The sequence below is a fragment of the Scylla paramamosain genome, chromosome 15 (assembly GCF_035594125.1).
Source record: "Scylla paramamosain isolate STU-SP2022 chromosome 15, ASM3559412v1, whole genome shotgun sequence".
In the NCBI taxonomy this organism is placed as follows: domain Eukaryota; kingdom Metazoa; phylum Arthropoda; class Malacostraca; order Decapoda; family Portunidae; genus Scylla; species Scylla paramamosain.
This window is the reverse complement of record NC_087165.1, coordinates 8,912,985-8,931,011: the sequence shown is the minus strand read 5'-3', so window position 1 is coordinate 8,931,011 and position 18,027 is coordinate 8,912,985. Positions and strand designations below refer to the sequence as shown.

General features: G+C 41.0%; 1 protein-coding gene across 13 annotated transcripts in view; it reads left to right on the top strand.

The window, feature by feature from the left end:
* LOC135107371 (uncharacterized) overlaps window positions 1–15,819 on the top strand; it is a 170,886-nt gene extending 155,067 nt beyond the window's left edge. For 3 of the 13 annotated variants that reach the window (XR_010271734.1, XR_010271733.1, XR_010271727.1), the window contains 3 exons: window positions 640–700; window positions 2,618–2,782; window positions 3,669–5,763. Coding sequence is in view for 4 of the 13 variants with exons in the window: in XM_064017135.1 (XP_063873205.1) it covers window positions 640–700; window positions 13,559–13,630; window positions 14,436–14,606 (304 nt within the window). In the remaining 9 variants the exon portion in view is untranslated. Of the gene's footprint in view, window positions 1–195; window positions 311–639; window positions 701–2,617; window positions 2,783–3,668; window positions 5,764–8,544; window positions 8,794–13,558; window positions 13,631–14,435 lie in introns of those variants that run through there. The other 10 variants (XM_064017135.1, XM_064017134.1, XR_010271728.1 and 7 more) reach the window with 8 other exon arrangements.
* The last annotated feature ends 2,208 nt before the right edge of the window (window positions 15,820–18,027 follow it).

Genomic DNA, 18,027 nt, shown 5'->3' with positions numbered 1-18,027 from the left:
TGAATGACCATCGTTGCGTAATGATCTGTTTGACTCACACACTTAAATTTCGTGAAACTGTCGCCCGTCACTTTCCCGGCAGCCTTGGTAACTCACACACGCGCCGGCACAAGCAAGGCGGGACAGGGACACCAGACACTCTTGTGCTCTGGAAGGGCCACAAAATTTCTATGATCTGCCTTGTATTCGTAGCAGGTGACTGATGTAAAATTCTCGTATGGCATGAAAAACTAGCGTCTCAAAACAAGCGAGGCAGTGGAGCAGAGAAACCAGACTCTTTTGTGCTCTGAAGGGGCCGCAGAATTCCTAGGTAATGCTGTGATCTGCCTTGTATTGGTAGTAGCAGATTGATGTCAAATTCTTATATATCCTGAAAAATAAGCTTTCCAAAACTTATGTACCCAGAATATTGCGTCTATACGTGACACAAACATTCTCTCTCTCTCTCTCTCTCTCTCTCTCTCTCTCTCTCTCTCTCTCTCTCTCTCTCTCTCTCTCTCTCTCTCTCTCTCTCTCTCTCTCTCTCTCTCTCTCCTCTCTCTCTCCCCACCAGCTTTAACATTGGCAGCAGCTCTACTGTTTTTCTTCATTATCGTCCTCTGCTGAAGCAAACTAAAATACCTTTCCTCTTCCTTGCAGATCTCCCAAAGCAGAACGGAAGGTCTCCCCGCCAAGTGCTGTGCCACTGCATTGCTCCCAGGTAAAGTGCTGCCCCATTCTTTCTCTCCTTTCACTTCACGACACCAACACGAGGCTTTGGTTTGTTCCTTGCGCCAAAACATTTCGTGCATTTTTTACTCGTATTATGCGTTGTATTGTGTTGTGTTTCGTGGCTATGCGTGATAGATGGAGGATTGCTAATGCTGGGAAAGAAGGGATAGAGGGAGGAGGTGTTTGGGATATGATCGAAGGTGTTGATGCTTTTAATGGGAAAGAAAGAAAAAGGGAAGTTTAATGCATGATAGATGGAAGTGTGTGCGTTAGGAAAAAAAAAAAAAAAAGAGAGAGAGAGAGAGGGAGATTTAAAGTTAATGTGTTTTGCGAATCAGAAATGGCATTAAGATATAAATTATGAGCAAGAAGAGAAGAGGTGCTTAAGAATGAGAAAATAACCATATTTTGGCATGATAGGATATTTTCTTCTCCGCTCAGACTATAGGAAAAAAACCCACAAATGCCATGAAACTTGCAGTATAGATAATTGTTATGCAAGGAATAGATCACAAGTACTTCGTTTGGAAAATTAGAAAATTATACTTTATCATGCTATAATGTGTCTCTTTAATGGCATCGTAGGAGAACGCATCCAGAAAATACTACAAAGCTTACAGTATAAATAATTGTAATATCATTAATAGATCAGTACTGTTTCGTATAAGTTACTGAGTACTTTAGCTACACCACAAAAGCAAGATACGCTGTTGTAAAGTAGACATTACCATCTGTTTAAAAAAAATGTTAACTATAATTGAACAGCCAAATAATTCACCGTTGCTATAATTGTCACACGAACGTACAAAGCCATAACCTGTGCGCTAATTAAAGGTGACCGGAGCCTGAGTGTGTGTAGTGTGCGATAAGAGAGAACCTGATGTAATTCCATTCGTCTTGTGTCACCTGTACTTGTTTAGTGTGAGAGTGGCTGATGAAGAACGGTTGGCACTGAAGAACGTACATGTGTGTGTGTGTGTGTGTGTGTGTGTGTGTGTGTGTGTGTGCGTGTGTAGTTCATCCACTGTTTCTGAAGATTAGATGTTGGATTTTCGATTGCTACATAGTTTAAAGAAAAAAAAAGTATATGGGTGAGGCTGAGTCCTTTTTCACACTGCACACTTTGGCTATTTGCTCTATAACGACACTGATTTGCTCAACAATGAACACTTTTATCACGTCGAGTGGAGCGTGAACCTTTTCCTTTCAAGTGACAAGCAAGATGTTACCTGTAAGCCAGCCAGAGAGAGAGAGAGAGAGAGAGAGAGAGAGAGAGAGAGAGATAATTAAAAAAAAATATGAAGTAGAACGAGCAAAAAAAAAAAATATCAAGAGAGACTGAACACAAAAGTAGAATGAACTAACCACCCCCACCAAAAAAAAAAAAAAAAAAGTGACCTTGAAAGGACAAGAAGAGGAGGAGGAGGAGGCGGCAGCAGTGCGGCGCACGGCGAGAGAGACAGAGAGGTGGGTGTGGCGGAAGGAAGGAAAACAAGCAGGTGTGGCAGAGGGAAGGAGAAAGCAAGACGTGGCGTGCGTCGGCAGGTAACATACACAGGTAACTTAACTGGTCGTCTCGGAACCTGTAATTAAGCCAGACCCGATACAGCAGCAAGAGATGGATGGGGATTAATTTCCTCTTTCCATGCTGCTGCGCCTGTCTGTCTGTCTGTATGCAAGTCCAGGCAGCTGTTAAGTCTGCAATGTTTGTAGCGACAACACAACACAGGCAACACAACACACGAGGCAGGCTGACTCACGCGTACGCCCCACAGTAATAATTCTCATGAAAAATAAGCACTCGAGAATAAGTGTGCACGGGAGAGAGTATAAATGAACCAATATAATACCCATTGTTTGTGGACACGCTTATGAAAGGCCTGCCTTGTCCCTTCCTTCTCAACAGACGCTGCTCCGTGATAAGGCCTCGGCGCTCACGTGACTCTGCCTCGTAGCTTTTAATTGTAACAAATTGCCTCCATGAACGATGATGCACACGGGAACTGGCTGGAGGGAGGCGCGGAGAGTCCAGGCGGGGGATTCTTACCGTCTCGTTATGCGACCCGGGAAGGTAAGGGAGGAGGGTTTACGCCACAGCTAATTCCCGTCCGCAGGAATTAATGGGGACCGACTGGCTGGCATAATTCACGAGTGTCAGCGTGTAATTGTGAGGGGAATGACTCTGATTGGATGGAAGTCAAGTCAGTGTTGGCTGGTCTGCCGCAAAAAGACGGAGGATGTGTGTGTCTTGGGTGGTGGTGGTGTGTGTGTGTGTGTGTGTGTGTGTGTGTGTGTGTGTGTGTGTGTGTGTGTGATATGGATGTCTTAGGTTGCTGGGTCTGTCTGTCATCATGGATTGCCTGTGTTATCTTTGTTTTCTCTCTCTCTCTCTCTCTCTCTCTCTCTCTCTCTCTCTCTCTCTCTCTCTCTCTCTCTCTCTCTCTCTCTCTCTCTCTCTCTCTCTCTCTCTCTCTCTCTCTCTCTCGAATATGAAAGAATTATTTGTATTGGGATGAGTTTCTCTTTCCCTACAATTCTATAGGCACTTATTTGTAATACTCAGTCTCTCACATAATTGTATATGTAAAAAAATAACTAAATTTACATAATTGACTTTTTTTTTTCCCACAGCTGCTCACTCTTGACGGAGATCGTATGACGGGAAACAGAAACTATATTTACCTACTATTTAGATAGATTTTTTTTTTTTCCACGGTGCCCTTCCTATTTTTTTTTTTTTTCAGTACTGAGGAAGTTAACAAGAGACGAACGTCGTTGTGAAAGGCTTGACTCTTGACACATCGTAAGACGGGAAACAAAAAAAAAAACAAAAAAATAAAAATCTGCTATTTAGCTTGATTTTTTTTTTTTTTCTGTATTCACCTAAACAATTTTTTGCAGTACTGTAGAATTTACCAAAGCACGGACATAGCAATAGAAAGTTTAACTCTTTACAGAGATGTAGGACAGGAAACGAAGAAACAAGGACACAAGGAGACAAGGGAAGATGCAAGAAGCCACCAGGCCCTCACGTGGCATTCTTTGCATTGAAGCTAGAAATAGAACGGCACAGTGGGCGTAGCGGAAGTGGGTTTACGCCAGGAGGTCCATTGGGTAATTTAAGGTTTAGTGCGTGACCATGACCACCGCAAGCGAGGATAATCCAGAGAGAGAGAGAGAGAGAGAGAGAGAGAGAGAGAGAGAGAGAGAGAGAGAGAGAGAGAGAGAGAGAGAGAGAGAGAGAGAGAGAGTTTCTCACTTTGGGAAATCCAGTGGTGATGAAGACAAGGGCAAAGAGACAGAAGTTTATTATTCCTGATTCAATTTACAGATTCTTCAGAGGAAAGCGGACACGGATAAACTTGACAGGAATAAACTTCTATTCCTATATCCCTGTTTTCATCAGCACTGGGTTATACTTTTCCTAAAAAGTCTCGAACGTCTCTTGTTAATGTAAGATTGAGTGGCCAAAGACAACAAAAAGGAAAGGAAAAAGGCCATTTAAGTTGAGAGTCACTAAAGAAAAAAGAGCCAAAAGGATTACTCAAAATCGAAGAAGTGTCTTGCTTACTAAATGTGCTGCACTGCGGTGTATGTGTGCCTGAGTTACATGTAGAGGGAGTGTCACATTGGTCAGAGTTAGAAGTAAATGTGGCGCCACTAACCCGTGATTAAAACCATTGCCGTGTACAGGAATAAGCGAGCACGAGAAGACCATGAAAGGACAATTTACGGAGTAGTTAAAATTCTTGACAAAACAGCGGTCGCGTAGTAGCACGTCCGTTACTTGAAGTTATTGGCTACTTTGCTTAAAAAAAAAAAAAAATCGGCAAAAAAAAGTACACTGTTGAATTATATAAAACAGTTGTTGAAGTAAAGTAAATCTGTTTAGAAAATAGGTAAATAGTTAAATATTTATAAAACATTAATATCATAGTAACACGTGTATTACTGCAAGTTATTGAGCACTTTTTAAATATTCAGCAAACACAAGGTACGCGGTTGTATCATAAAAAAAAAAAGTTGTTCAAATGAAGTGTACTCTGCCATCTAGTAATTAGTAAATGTCTTGACAAAACGGAGGTACCACAGTGGTAAGTCCGTTATTCTAAGTTATAAGGTACTTTACTTAAGGCTATTCAACAAGGTACGGAGTTGAATAATATAGAACAGTTGGAAACTACACAAGACTATACTCGGTCCTGCAGTCCTTGACATGCTCGCTAGGAAGGGCTACAATAAAACCGGGAAATGGTTACTGGAAAATTAGGTGAGCGGGTGGAAATAACTGTCATCCTCATTCAATACATCTGGAAACTACACAAGGTCCTACTCGGCCCTCCTGTCATCACCATACCCACTAGGGAAGGTTACATCAAAGTAGAGAAAGGGACACTAGAAAAGTAGGTGTGCGAGTGAAAATAACTCAAACAGGTGAAGTCGTAAGGCCGTGACGCAGGTGACGCCAAAATTACCAACGTGTCCGTGTGCCACATGTAAGAGTCCGTAGCGTGTCGTCAGTGTCCCGTAACCTAGGCACTGAGGTCGGGGAGGCAGGGAGCAGGAGGGGGAAGGACCGGCCCTCAGTGGCGGCCCCGCGGCGACTCTCTCCCGGCCATCCCAGCGCACCCTTGTTTTCAAAAGCGCTATTAATTAAGTGCACGTGTACTCCGCCTTCTTTTTAATGGAACTTTTGATTTTTTTTCTTGTTTTGTGAGAGAATGTGTGACAACTTGGCCGCCAGTCGAGTGTTTCCGTGGCACTCTTGGATTAGTTGTTCTTTTTTATTAATGTATACTTCGTTTATTTAGTATTGTATTAAAATCTTGAGTTGTGATATTCTCCTTGTTTTGTGAAGGGATTCATCTCAACTAGGCCGCTTGTTGAGTGTTTCTGTAGCTCTCATGGATTAGATTAATAGTTCTTGCCTCTCTTCTTATCTTTATGGTAAACTTCGTTTATCAAATATTATATAAAATCATGATAATCATTATTTTTTTTACTTATTTTGTAATCTAATCGGATCTTGGGTTAGTAGTGTTTTTTTCTATCTATTTATCGATTATATATATATATATATATATATATATATATATATATATATATATATATATATATATATATATATATATATATATATATATATATATATATATATATATATATAATTTATTTATTTATTTATTTATTTATTTATTTATTTATTTATTTATTTTTTTTTTTATTTATTTTTTTTTTGCGGCATACTTCTTTTATCAAATATGTAATCCTTTAGAGGTTAAGAAAGGTGTTCGTTCTCCATGATAACAAATGCGCTAATTTGAAAATAAGTATGCATATGTATTCAGGAGTTTATCATTATTACTATTATTATTGTTATTATTATTATTATTATTATTATTATTATTATTATTATTATTATTATTATTATTATTATTACCATTAAGTAATCATTAAGGGAATGGCCAAATGAACAATATTGTTTTCAACTTGGTAACAAAATATATTCACCTTTTTTACGTGTAATACAATTATGAAATGATTATGGCTGAATAAAATAGTTTGTGATTTATTTAGTTATTTACGGCAAATATCCGCCGGTGCTTTTTGATGTGTGTACCAGCATTACTGACGGCGTGTAGGCAAGTGTCCTGATTCAGCCCAGCCTGGAAGAAGCAAGGTGTACCAGTAAGGAGTGACTCAGTAACTTTTCTCTCTGTACTGTTACTGATATACTTTAAATGATAGCGTATGGAAATCAATGAATCTACCTGGCAGGAGAAGACTACCTAAGACAAGGTTTATGGATGCAGTGAAAGAGGTCATGCTTGTAATGGTCGTGCGTCAACATAAAGGAATCTATGCGGCAGGAGAAAGAGATGTAGACTTAAGAGAAGGTTAAGAGAAGGAAGACATGCTGGTAATGGGCGTGACTGAAGAAGGAGCAGAAGGCCGAGCGTGTCAGAGAAGGTTGATCTGCTGAAGCGACCTCTTATAGGAGTATTTGCCTACATATAACATAGTTGTCACTTCACTTAGTTCTTCTCCATATAGTATATAATATTATAATATAACTTTTACGAATTATTATTCTTTATATAGAAGCAAGAGTTATAATACTGATAATTAATGATCCATACCTTCCGTTGACGTTTATTTGTGGAAATACACTTTCCCGTGACGTCTCCTGCTGGTGCTAAGTTGGGGTTGTAGCAAGGGGACACCACAGTCTAACAAGCGTCTAACCTTTCCCCTCCTGGTGTGTCTTCAAAGGCTTCGCCAGTTCAGCCCTCACTCCTCTGCGGCGCTACACTTGTAAACACATTGCGTAGCCAAGTCGAGCCATTAAGAGTTTACAAGCTGATAAACTTGTGGGGTGATGACCCTCTGACCTTGCCAACTTGTGCCATAACTTGCTTAAAACTCTGAACTTAACGCTGAGATGCCGCCCCGACTTTACCAACTTTGGGGCGCGGACAGGAAGGAAAAGTGTTTGTTTTCGATGTTCTTTCCCAGTCATGTTAACCTTCCTCCATTCACGCTTGATCATAACTAACTGCCGCCCTTCACACTAAGGTAACGGCTGGTCCTTTCTTTCCGTTTCTTCTCCTTTGCCTTTTTCTTGCTTCTCTGTTTCTTTCATAATCCTTTCCGCTTTCTTTTTACTACTACTACACTTTTTCTTCTGCTAATATTTTTTTCTTTTTTCCTCCTCCTCCTCCTCCTCCTCCTCCTCCTCCTCCTCCTCCTCCTCCTCCTCCTCCTCCTCTCCCTTCGTCTTCATCATCATCTTTTCTTAATCTACAGTATACAGTAAGAGAGAGAGAGAGAGAGAGAGAGAGAGGTGGGGATACAGTAAGAGAGAGAGAGAGAGAGAGAGAGAGGTGAGGGGGGTGGAGATGCTGGCACATACGTACAAACAGACAGAACAAATGACAAGTGGCTTATCACATAATTTTGCCTTTGTTGTTACACGATGGATAAAAAGCGGGAAATTCGATATGAATCTTCCATTCTTCAATATTAATGAATTTCAGAAGTGGCTCTTTGTGAATGAAAGAAAAATCGTGACGAAGGATGAGAATGGCATTGTTTCAAATTTATACCGTGATTAGATGATATGGTTTCAGGTGTATTAAATTTGACACTGTATTTATGAATGGAAGCTAAATTTTTATGTATCTTTTTTTTTTTTTTTTTATCCTCTACAGTGTTTTGTTCCATTTACCGTTCATAATATTTCAGAGCTTTGTTCTGTATTGGACATTTGATTTTTCTTTTTTTAAACATTTGGATTAAGATTAAGTTTAAAATTCATGTAAAAAACGTAAATTAAAGTTTGCGTCTTTTTTCAATTTTTTTTTTTCGTCATACACTAGTTACGAGATACCGAGTTTTTTTTATTTCATATTTTTAGTGCTGAACATTATTTTTCGAAATATTCCCAACTTTTAAGAATTTTACTAGATTATAGTTAGTATTTTATAGATCGCTTGCACACTGACAGACAGATGTACAAAAACAGACAGACAGACACGCAAAAAGACAGACAGACAGACAGACACAGATAGACAGACACAGACAGACAAAATGACAACACACACACACACACACACACACAGGCACAAAGACCCTTGGCCGGTGTCCCTCTTACATAAAAAAAAAGACAGACACAGACAGACAGACAGACAGACAGACACATATATACATACATACAGACGGACAGACAGCAACGTAGCAAAGTGCCACTTAACCAATCAGACAGACAGACAGACAGACAGACAGACAGACATAAGTGGTAGTTAACGATCTCTTTTCAATTATGGTTTCAAGGATTCCTCAGCGGCTGACGTGAAGCTAATCGGTCTGTCATTAGTGGACATCTTTCTGTCGTCGCCATTGAAGGTCCAGGTGACGTAAATACTTCCAATCAGCACGGGTGGGTGGCCGGGCGGTGTGTGAGGCAAGACGCGGCGTGGCGCTGTGAGTGTGAGGGGGAAATGAGCTGAGCTGTTACGGTGAGGAGAATGATTCATGATTCTGCCTTGACTGTCATTGACTTTTTGTATTTTATTTAAGTTGTTGGGAAAGTAAAAATTCACTGAGGATTAATTTTATTCTATTTTACTTTTTTTTTTTCTTAAGACGACTCATCTTGATATAAGCGTAATTATTTAATGTTATTAGTAACGTTTTTATTATCATCATTGGTATTTGGATTGCAGAGAGTATCAGCAACATCGTCACTGTGTACATAACATTTGAGAAGGACAACGGAAGTTCACACTGTACAGTAAAGGCAAAACTAATCAGTGTTAATCATTTTGTTGCAGGAGGAAGTCCGAGTGGAAATTCCTAAATGAATAAATTCAAACATGGGAGTAATTAACAATTTTTTCTATGCAATTCTCGCAGGAAAACAAAATAATAAAAATAACAGCCAATAGAATTTACAGAAAACATCCATCAGTTTATTAACGAAAAATGACAGACTGTTCCAAAAGAGTCACTGATCCACGCCGTGATTTGCCCTTGAAAATGTAGACAATGGGAAACTGTCTCTGCTTACACCAGGACTGTCCGTAAAGAGAAATATTTAACAGACATTATAGAAAATCGCGTCATTAATGCTGAATTCAGTGGCGTATGATGCTAAACAGGTCACATAAGTAAAGTAAAGGTAAGCTTTATAACAAACGGATAACTGGAAGTGTTTATACGAGGTCAGACGGAGAAGAAAGGTAAAGATTGCGTGGAGTCAGTCAGTGAAGCAGTTAGGGGGATGACCTGGCGACAATGACACTCTTGGCTAAAGGTAGGAGGGCATGGCCAGGATTCAGGAGAGCCTTTTGAATGAAGTCAGAGTGACGAGCAGAAACGTTTCAGAATATGGATGTAAATCTGATGGTCTGCGGCTCCTCAGTTTGAACTTGCTCCAGCCACCGCCACTGTGCAGACTCGTCAGCCTTCTGGCCATGGACGAGCCCACCATCAGCCATGGATCGATTGTGTACTCAAAACACACACACACACACACACACACACACACACACACACACACACACACACACACACACACACACACACACACACACACACACACACACACACGTAACACACCATGACGTAAATGCTAACGGTGTGTGTGTGTGTGTGTGTGTGTGTGTGTGTGTGTATTTCTGAACCATGTCTTGTTTGTCTGATGTATGTTCTCGTAATCCTATATTTTTGCTGTGTTTTACAATGGTCGTACATGCAATTAAGTTTTTTTTTTTTTTTTTTTTGACAATAAAAAAATACGTTTTTCTTTTCTTTTTGCAATCTTAGTTTAGTTTGCCAAGAAGCACAAAAAGTGAGAATATGAGCGTAATTTTGTCTTCCTTAAATTACAGAGTCATTTTAGAGGCTGTAATACAAAAACAGATGTGTAAAAGTTGTAGGAGAAAAGGTTAAACTGATCCTTTGAACAAATTAAGTAAAGCCGTGATTCATCTGAGTCTTGTTTAGTCGAGTGTCCCATACCTGATTTTCCTTCCCGAGTCAATGGCTGCTACCTGGACTGGCCCGGTTGTTTCCTCTTGCCTCGTTTTCATTGCTCTCCTATCTCATGTTCTTCATTCTTCCCTTCATTCCAAGTTCTCTTCACTTTCTTTGTTTCCTCTTCATTACTAAGACACCAATAACTCATCGTCTCATTCTAAGTTCTCTTCACTTTCCTACTTTCCTTTTCTTTTTCACTTTCATTCTGAGTTCTCCTTACTTTCTTCTTTTGTCCTTCATTTCTTTAAGACACCAAATATTCATAATTTTTCTTTGTTCTTTTAACTTTCTGGCTTTTCCTCTTCATTTCCTAAGATCAATACACACTCAGCATTTTCTTTCATCTGTATACACTTCTATCCCTCGCTATTATTTCCCTGCCTCACTATTTTCAGTCTCTCTATTCATATCCCCAATTAAACTACACTCGACCTACCCTCAATTAAGTTCTTGGATCTTCTTTTTATTTTATTTCTTCTAACTAGAGCTCCTAGGTCTTCCTCGGTGACACTTCTCCGTAGCATCTTTGTTTAGTTTTTTTAGTTTTCTTGTATTTTCTCTTCTTCTTTGTTGACGGTGTTCTACAAGGTGAGCGAAGGTAAGAGAAAAAACTCTCTCCCTTCTTCTTCCCTCCTCTTCACATTCTTCCCTCTTCCAACTCTCTCCCCCTTTTGTACTTTTGACTATTTTATCCTTTTCTACCCTTTATTCTTTTCTTTCGATGCTGTGCCCAATCCCTTCTCTTCCTTCCTTCCTTCCTTCCTTGTGTTTTCTTCACATTTTTTCCTTTCCTTTTCTATCTTCTACCTTTTATTTTGTTTCTGTTTCCATTCCTTCTCTCCCATTCTTTCTAGCTACAATTACTTTAATTTAATTTCTCTTTTCTTTCCTATGTTTTACTTTCTTCTTTCGGTATTGTTCCCATTTCTTTCTCCTATCCATCCTTGCTTCTGTTTCCTTGCCATTTCTCGTTCCTTTTCTATTCCTTACCTTTTTTTTATTCTTTCGATACTGTTTTCACTTTTTTCTCTCCCATCATTCCTTGTTTTTGTTTAATTTTCTTTCTTTCCCTTCCTTATGTACCTTTTATTCATCTCTTTTGATATTGTTTCTACTCTTTCCCTGCCATCTTCCCCTTCGTTCGTTTGCTTCCCTTTCCCTCCCTCCCTTATGTCACCGCACGTTGGTCCTCTCTCCCCTCATTCACAGCCGCCTTGTCCGTCAGGTGAAAGAAAAATCTTGAGTTGGGTTTAGAGTAATTTTTACCTCGGTTTGATTTTGTTAAAGGGGTCACGAGTAAATATTTGAACGTCCTGATTGGCTGAGGTCGTTTGTGTGACGATTGGACCAAAGCAAATGGATGGTAGCAGCAAAAGTAGCCCTTGAATTGGAGGCTTGCAGCGCCCCTCTCTCCTTCTCCCTCTCTTTCTCTCCTTCTCGTCCTGATCGACAAAAAAATCCGAGTGGGGATAAAAAAAAATGTTCCGCTTGATTGCCCGAGAGAGATTGGGTTAGATCGGCGAGGCTTTGCGTGTTTGGACAAAGATTAATTATTTATGTTAATGAAATGCAAATTACTCACGAGATATATCATGAGCCTCAAAGCGGGAACAATATGAAATTGTTTGCCATTTATTTTGTTAGTGAATTTCATTGCAGCGCGTTGATCGGTAGGCGGCCGAATGGATGGGTGGTTGGGTGGCTGGGTGGCTGGATGGCGAGGACTGATCCGGTCATAGAGAACGAAGAGGAACTGATATGAAAGAGGACTAGAAAAAAAAAAAGTTAGTGACAATTACTGAATACACATAACTCTTTATATATAATGTGATAATAACAAGCCAGCGTATTACTGAGTATACTTCACGCACAGTACATGGCTGCCAGGAAGGAAGAAAATACAGAAATGCCGTCGTGGAAAATAATCTCCTGAAATAAGGCGGAGAAAAAAAAAAAAAAAAAAGGGTGTACGAAAGCGGCTGTGATTACCTTGAGTGTGTGAGGCCAAGTGGAAGGCGACTCGACTTCCGGCGGGGCGGGACTTCTCTTTTATTCAACGCTGCATTACCTGACCCCTTCCCCCTTTCCCCCCATCTCCTCCCATCATCTTCACTCTGGACCCTTCTCATCCTCTCCTCCCACAACACTAAGACACTCTTGAACTCATCTAAATCATCCTGAAATGACGTATGTGTCTTTTACTGATAGAGTTTGCGAGTGATGCTTCTTTCCCCTCACCCAGCATGTGTTGTGCCTTGTAATGATCACCTCTATTGTCTCGCATGCACATACCAGACTGAAGGAGAAGGAATGAGAAAGATGAAAAGAGAAGTGGTAGTAGGAGTAGGAGGAGGAGATAGTGGGTGGTGGAGGAGGAGGAGGGGTAGAGGAAAGAAGAAAGGAAAAAGGTGAGGAGGAGCAGGAGAAGGAGGGGAAGGAAGAGGAGGTGCAGAAGCCGTAAAAATCCAGTCAGATATCCGGACTGAGACAGGGAGAAGAAGGTATATTCTGCTCGGACATTTTAGGGCGAGGAAGGTGAAGAAGGAAGAGACGGGAGGGAGGGTAGAGCGGAGAAGCAGCAGAGGAGGAGGGTAGTGGAGAGGCCGAGTAGGAAGGGGAGGGAGGGGAGGATATTGGGGAGAAGAGAGGTAGTGGGGGGAGGTATTGAAGCCCAGTAGAGCGTTAGAGGTTTGTTGGGGTGAGTGCCGTTCTTGTGAAGGAATGTGGGGGGAGGGAGAACGCAGGAGAGAGGATTGGAGTGGGGGAGGAAGCAAGGAGCGAAGGAGGGAGGTACTCTTAGTGGCAGGAACACACGAAGATGCTGGAAAGGTAAGTTAGAGAAAGGGAAGAAGAGAAGATACTAAAATACTGCATGTATAAGTGGGCGGGGGAGAGAGAATGAGCTGTAGTGATGCGTTGGGACACGAGGAACACAAGGAAAGGGTGAAGGATGATAGGTGACTGGTATGCTTAAAGGAACGGGTGTGTGACAAGTGCCTGAGTGTTGAAAGTGAGAATCAAGAGCGCAAAACGACAATAACATACTTGATTCACGTTCATGTATTTACCAAAACACTTTACCTTGTTATGCTGACACCTCTGAATAGCATTATGTACGAATATATCTTTTCTCCTCCGTCTTCCTCTTCTTTCTCCTCGTCTTCCGTCCTCTCCTCCTTGTCTTCCACCTCCTTTTCCCTGATGGACAACTGCAGTGTTATTTAGTGTCTTGCAGTGAATTTAACAGCCTAGTCTCTTCCTCCCGCCGCTTTGGGTAATGTAATAGTGCCGTTCTCGTGACCCGCAGACGGCGCAGGCGTGGTGGGCGCGTCCCGGCGGGTTGCGCCTGTTTGTCTACCTCTTGTTTGCATCTCTTCGGGTAAGACTTACGTCCTGTTTACCTCTGAAGCATAATAGAGAGCTGCAGGGAGACGAGGATTCATTGCAGCAGAGAGAGAGAGAGAGAGAGAGAGAGAAGAGATACTGCATGAGTCAGGAGTAGTATAAATATAAAAACAAGGAAGAGGAGAGAAAAGTAGTCAGAAGTGGAATGATGTTTTGTGCATCAGGAAAAGAATGAAGGAGAGGAGTGAGAGAAATAAGGAGACTGTGTTATAGATATGGGGGAGGAGTGCGTGTCAGGATGTTTGTTGGTCAATGAGTCGAGAGAGAGAGAGAGAGAGAGAGAGAGAGAGAGAGAGAGAGAGAGAGAGAGAGAGAGAGAGAGAGAGAGAGAGAGAGAGAGAGAGAGAGAGAGAGAGAGAGAGAGAGAGAAATCCTATCCTAACTTAACCTAACCTACCTAAGCTAATCTAACATAACCTATCCTAACTTAACCTGACCTATCATAAGCTCATCTAAGCTAACCTAACCTAACCCTACCCTGCCCTACCCTACCCTACCCTACCCTACCCTAACCTATAACGCTCTAGTCTGGCTCATTTAGGCAGCCCCACGCCGCCACGCAGCCCGCGCCGCACTCCCCCGCCGCCGGGGTGCAAAGTGGCCATATATATTAAACGATATCTCGCCGTATTTCAAGGTCGCAAATGATAACTGTGAATAAATATTTTAAATGGTCACGAGCGATGTTGCGAATATAATTGAATAAACGGGAGATAGCGTCGTATAAATGTTCTTAATTTGAAAAATGTTTTATTTCCCAAAAATGTTCTCTGTTTCAGCTGTGCGTGAGTGCGGGCGAGAGGCGGGACAGGTGGAGGGGAGAGCATCGCGGCGCGGAGGTTAATGTTCAGCAGTATTCGCGGGAAAGTGTCTCAAAGACTGAGAGTGGCCGCCGCGCCCCTGCGTTGCTGCCGCTGTGCACGCGACGGCCGCTCTTGGTGTCTTTTTAGCGAGGCATTGACCACTGAAAGGTTCCGAGACGCCTCTAAGGTGCATCGGCATTATAGGAACACAACCGCATCATTGGTGTGGGTGACCGTCCACACGCCTCGCCCTTGTCACCAGGTACGACTCCCAGCGACTCAGGTAAATGCAGCTTTTGTTTATGTAAATCTTCTTTTCCTCAGCTTGTGTCTTGTTTCTCTACGGCGTGGCTGTTTTAGGTGAGCCTTCTTCATGTTGTTCTGTTGTATGTTTCTGCATCGTCTTATGCTATTTGCCTAAATATTGATCATTAAAAATACTCCTAATATGTAATGTTTTTTCGTAATTTTCAAGAACATAATTTCAGGAGTATATGAATGTATTGCAAAGACCAGTTATGGAATGCTTTATGTAATACCTGAAAGAAATAAAATCCAGTAGTTGAAATTAATTTGTAAGAATTAGAAAAAAAAGCGACAAAACAAAATACAAGCCAGTAATTGCTGCGGAAAATCACCTTTGGTCAACTATAAACGTCTATTATAAACGTGCTTACCAACTAATGACACTCCAGAGATGAATATATTTTCAGTTTTCATTTCTCACTTCTCATCTTCTCATCCACACACCCAACGCTGCCAGGGTAACGTGTTTATCAGCGGCAGCTTTCCAACAGTCTTCTCCACACGTTTCCTTCCTCGTAAGTCGTTTCGGTGTTCAAGGCATCAATTTACGCGAGCTACAGTTCCTTAGGAGAGAGCGACGAGACAGCGGGCAGAGCTTGGAACTCGCTTGTAGACATCCCGAGCTTCATTCTGGGAAGGTTCTAAGCGAGATGAGCGGCTCACCTCGCCGCACTCAAGGGAAATCGCGGCACTACTGAACTGGCTGCGAAGAACCGCCTATCTTTGAGGACAGTTTGTCTCCATTATTCTCTCCTCTCCTCCCTGTAAGTGTGTCCTTTCCGCTAAGCTATTCACGTCTCTTTGTACGGAGGCGAGGCACGAGCGCGAGAACCATTTGGCTATTAGGTGTGAATCAGCGGGAATAACGGAGTGAGTGGTGCATCACGCCGGGCAGGGAGTGATTGCACTGGCGGCGAGTCTGGCAGGGGGTTGATTTAGCGCAGGTGTGTTGATTGTGGTCTTCGTGCACTGATGTGTCTCCCTGTATACTTGTACGTGTGCTTGTGTGTTTCTGTCTTTAGTTATATTAGCGTTTGTTTACTCCTGTTTTTTTTATTTTATTTTTTTTTATTTACTTCATTTAAAAATCTGTTGAATATTGACTGGTTCGGTTTACTTATATTTACTTGTATTTGTATTTTATTCACTTCATTAGAAAATAAGTATAAATAGACTTGACTTACGTTTATTTACGTCTATTTACATTCGATCTGCTTCATTAAAAAGCTCATTAACTATGGACTGATTTGATTTACTTCTATTTACTTCCGTTCACTTTAAAAATCCACTCAACATCGACTGATCCATAAGTAATGTGTGTGATTTTAGTCTTCGCTTCTCTGTTAGAGTCATAGCGAAGACTGAGGATTCATATCGAGCATTCTTTTCGGCGGCCTCCCCTTTCTTTGCATATAACATGACCCGTGTGTCGAGTGTCGTGGAGCTAAGGGGACTGGAAGAGAGGTGAGGGGAGATAACACCTCTGCATTGCTATTGATTGGTCTGCCTATTAGCTTGCGTTATTCACTGCATTGTTTATGTCACTCCCTCCACTGTAATATTCTCATAAGCTTGGTCGTCTCTTTATTTTTTACCTTTTTTTTCAACACCCTAAACTAATATGTCTTTCGTCCCTTCATTGTTCTTGATTGATCTCCCTATTAGCTTGCGTTATCCACTGCACCGTGTATATCCATCCATTCATCCACTGTAGTATTCTCGTAAGAAAATATGCTTGGTCGCCTCTCTTTCTGCTTATCCATTTTACCCACACGCTAATCTGTTGTGTCTGTCTGTCATGCTATTTTCCGCTAGTCGAGGTCTTGTAACGTTCTTTCTATCTTCTGTCATTTTGTTATTTTTTTCACAAGATATTTAGGACAACAGACCGTGTATATTATCAAAAGACAGGTTCTGAAATATGCCCAAGGAAAATCTGCACAGTGTTGACCTTTATGTTATTCTCTGTCACAGGTTTTAACTCTTTCATTATCTCGACTTCAGTTTGATTTTATTCTGAATACCGAATGGTGTGAAATATAAAGAGATATCCATCGTAATGAGAGTGTTAAGAATCGCCTTCAATTATTCATCCATTGTTATTATAAATTTATGTTCTTTCTCCACCAAAGTTCACGTTTTAACCTTTTTAGTATCGCAACACCGTTTTAATTATTAATTGTACCATTAGGAGATTGTGTCAGATTTAAGATGATAATATCTGTCGTACTGAAGGGGCTAAAATCTCCATTCATTCATCCACTCCTATTACGAATTTAATTACTCCTTTCTGAATAATAATAGCTAGAAATCCTGGGAAATTGTCTCAAGCACTGAAAGGGTTAAGTATTGAAAAATGCACGTCAGGAAAAGGGAAACTGGAAGATGGCGTTCCTTGTCACTCGTCAAATATTACTCCTGAAGACGTCCTTCGTATTCCTCCCGGCCCGAGCAGCAGTGGCCTGTGAGGGGTTGTGCCTGCCTTCCTGTCACGCCTTATTGCCCCGCCACCTGACAAGATCACTCCCATTGCTATAGAACCCCGCACATGTCTGAAATATTGCCAATGTAGGTACTGTGATGACCGAATGGGCGACATGTTGGTATATTAGCAGGTGATTAGGTTAGGTCAAGTTAGGTGCATCTTTAAAGGTCGTTAAATTCAGAGATTATAAGAGGGATACAGTTGTGATCTAGTCGAGTAAGTTCCATATTTCATCTGTGTTTAGTATTTTTCTTTTTAGTTTGTCTCTTGGTTTGTTTTTGTAAGGAGACTGTCGGCAGGTCAGTGGACTTGTGAGCATTTTCCTTCAAATTTAAGTCTTGGTCTGTTATATAAGGAGATTCAACAGATCAGAGGACTTATTAATATCTTTTCTTAATCATAAGTCTTTTGGGGTGTTTTGTAAGGAGACTGTCAGCAGATCAGTGGACTTGAGAATGAGTGAAGAGGCAAAATATAGAGGAAGTGAACTCAGGTTACTCGACTTCTGACCGTGAATGTATTATTATAATTGGCTGAACTTTAAAGTGTTTATAAGCGTAGGGGATTGTTTCTTTCAACCTGCAAGTCTTTACCATGTATTTAAGAGATACAGTACAGTCTTATTATACATTTTTCAATACAATCACTCGCATAACAATATTCTCTGATAATGATATACCTTCATCTTGAGCTGCAGCAATCTTAAGTCATATTAACTGCTATGATTGGCTTTATTATTTTCCTGACTAGTTATTGGCAATGTACGCATGAAGTGTT